General features: G+C 63.7%; 1 protein-coding gene across 1 annotated transcript; it reads right to left on the bottom strand.

Annotated features, from left to right (window-relative positions):
* Positions 1-373: 373 nt before the first annotated feature.
* Positions 374-1,987, bottom strand: LOC119339120. The gene has a single exon (XM_037611276.1). It carries the CDS (start codon positions 1,985-1,987, stop codon positions 374-376), a length of 1,614 nt encoding a protein of 537 aa, XP_037467173.1.
* Positions 1,988-2,340: the final 353 nt, after the last annotated feature.

Here is a 2,340-nt window from a genome sequence, read left to right as displayed (position 1 = left end):
ATAGTAATTTCACATCTTGTGGAATTCTTTGTGCAAAGTTGTTTGACGAGCATTTGTGTCTCGTACGATGACAATATGTGTAATCTCTGTAAACAGTTTGTCTAATATGATTGCTTAAAAAAAACTAGGCACCCAGGGAGCGATACAAACGCACACACCCAACGAAAGGAAGATACATGATTAAAAGACGACTCGGACAGGAACCGAGCCCCAACAACACCCCGGGGCTGGGAACCTAGATAGACAACTTCTTACTATGCTAAATGCTGCTAAAATTTCAAAATTCTATGCACGAACATTTCATTTGAAATGCTCTGTGCTGATACTGGCGAACACTCTCTCGGCCCTGCCAGCACTAGTCAGACGGATCAATTCAGTCGGCGCACGACGGGAAAACCCAGACCGGGGGCGGCCACTTCCAGAGCAGGTCCCGCGCCGCGCCTCGCGGCGGCCTGTAGCTGCCGTCGGCGAGGTCAAGCACCCCGACGTCCGGCGCCACCTCGCGGCACCTTTCGTGCGACCACGGCCCGTCATCGGTGAAGTAGACGCAGTTGCCCCTCAGCTCGGGGCAGTCGTCCACCGGGACGCACAACGACGCGTTCTTCCCCAAGAACAGCGCGCGCCCGGCCAGGATGCTGGCGCGGCCGTTTCGGCTGTCCACCGGCGCCCACTGACCACCGACCAGCTCGAAGAACTCGGCCGCGACGGTCGTGTACTCGACCTGCTCCGGTCGGGGCTCCCACGTGCACCGCGCGTGCGCTGCGTCCCTGAGCCGGTGGACCTGGAGTAGGCGCCCCGGCGAGAGCTCCACGAGGTATCTACTGCACGCCGCCGACATGGAGCACGCGCGCCCCGAGCAGCAGCAGCACGGCTGCGCGATGGCCTTCCGGGTCGGCGTCGTGTCCGCCGTGACGTCCACGTCCCATGCCTCAACGCGCCCAGCGGAGTCCATCGCGTACACCAGTTGCCGCCCGCCGGCGCTAGCCGTGGAGGAGGCACGCACGGCGTCCGCCCAGCGGCGAGAGGGCGTGTCGAGCAGCGTCCACCTCGTGTCGCCGGCTCGGGCGATGGCGATGCGGGACAGAGGCTGGCAGATGAGCATGACGGCGTACCCGCCCCAAGAGCCGCCCGACCCCGGCGCGGCGGTATGCCCCTCCCGCGGCGCGGAAACGAGTATGGCCTTCTCGTAGAACTCGTACCGGAGCCTGTCAGGCGCGAAGGACTCCGGCGGGACGATCACGGTCGCACCCTCGTCGCCGTCATCGTCGGCGAAGCAGCATCGGAGGCTGTAGCTCACGACGTGGCCGTCCGCGTCGCGGCTGGCGTGGACGAAGGAGAGCGTGTCGGGCGGCGGGAGCGGAACCTGCGCACCGGTGAGCGGGTTGAGGAGGTGCAGCTCGGAGGCGGCGTCGGCGGTGACGAGCCACCCGTCGGGCGACGAGCCGACGCAGAGGCGGTCTGATATGGCCGGGGCCGGCTGCGGGACGGTGTATGTTCTGCCGTCGGAGAGGCTCAAGAACCGCGCCTCCTCCGAGGACGTGCCACCACCGCGCCTCCGGCGCGCGGTCAGGTCGAAGGGCAGCATGAGCCACGGGGACGGCACGGGCACGGCACGGGGGTGCAAAGCGCTGGCGGCCGACCACCACGCGGTGCATACCGCGGGGAAGCGGAAGCGATCCGGCACGGGGAGGCGGGCGAGGACGGACTCGAGGAGGTCGCCCGGTAGGTCCGACCACGACCAGCCCGGGCCCGTCCCGATGGTGCCGACGAGCTCGCAAATGACCGCCATTGGCACAGCACGCAACGCACAGCACAGGATCTCAGCTTGATCACACGAGGAGAGGAAGAGGAGGGAGCAGTTGAGTTGGGTTCTTGGGATCGTGACTGGTGAGAAGCAACTTATTAACGCGCCATTCCTCGGAATCCTCGGCGGCGGCGTCGTGGCGTGCCCCATATTGCTCCCCATGTGTTTCCTCTTCCCTCGCATGCCGCGGGCGGAAGCGGCCGGGGTCAGGTCAGAAACTAGCGGTGGTGGCAGTACAGCGTCTCTGACCGGTTTGACGGCAGTCTCGGGGGAGAATGGCGACGGGAATATACGTTCGGCCGGTCGGCCGCGACGGCGGAGACACGGTGGGCGCTAGTGGTAAGGTCTCGCCGGGTTGGTCAGAAATTAGAATACTGTTGTTGCGGGAGACTGTTTTTCCTTTTCTTTTACAAACACGGTCTTTTTTGGAGTTTGTTTTCCAAACACGGTTGATGTACGTGTGATACTGATGGGGAAGATCTCCCCCCTTTCCTAAACCCTAGCCGCCCCGAGCACCTCTCCTCCCCCTGATCCTT

Source organism: Triticum dicoccoides, chromosome 7B (genome assembly GCF_002162155.2).
Source record: "Triticum dicoccoides isolate Atlit2015 ecotype Zavitan chromosome 7B, WEW_v2.0, whole genome shotgun sequence".
Lineage (NCBI taxonomy): Eukaryota > Viridiplantae > Streptophyta > Magnoliopsida > Poales > Poaceae > Triticum > Triticum dicoccoides.
This window is presented reverse-complemented; position numbering and strand designations above follow the sequence as displayed.

Bases quoted from the DNA above. Each gene is read 5' to 3' on its own strand.
- LOC119339120 (XM_037611276.1), bottom strand. From the start codon at position 1,987: ATGCGAGGGAAGAGGAAACACATGGGGAGCAATATGGGGCACGCCACG.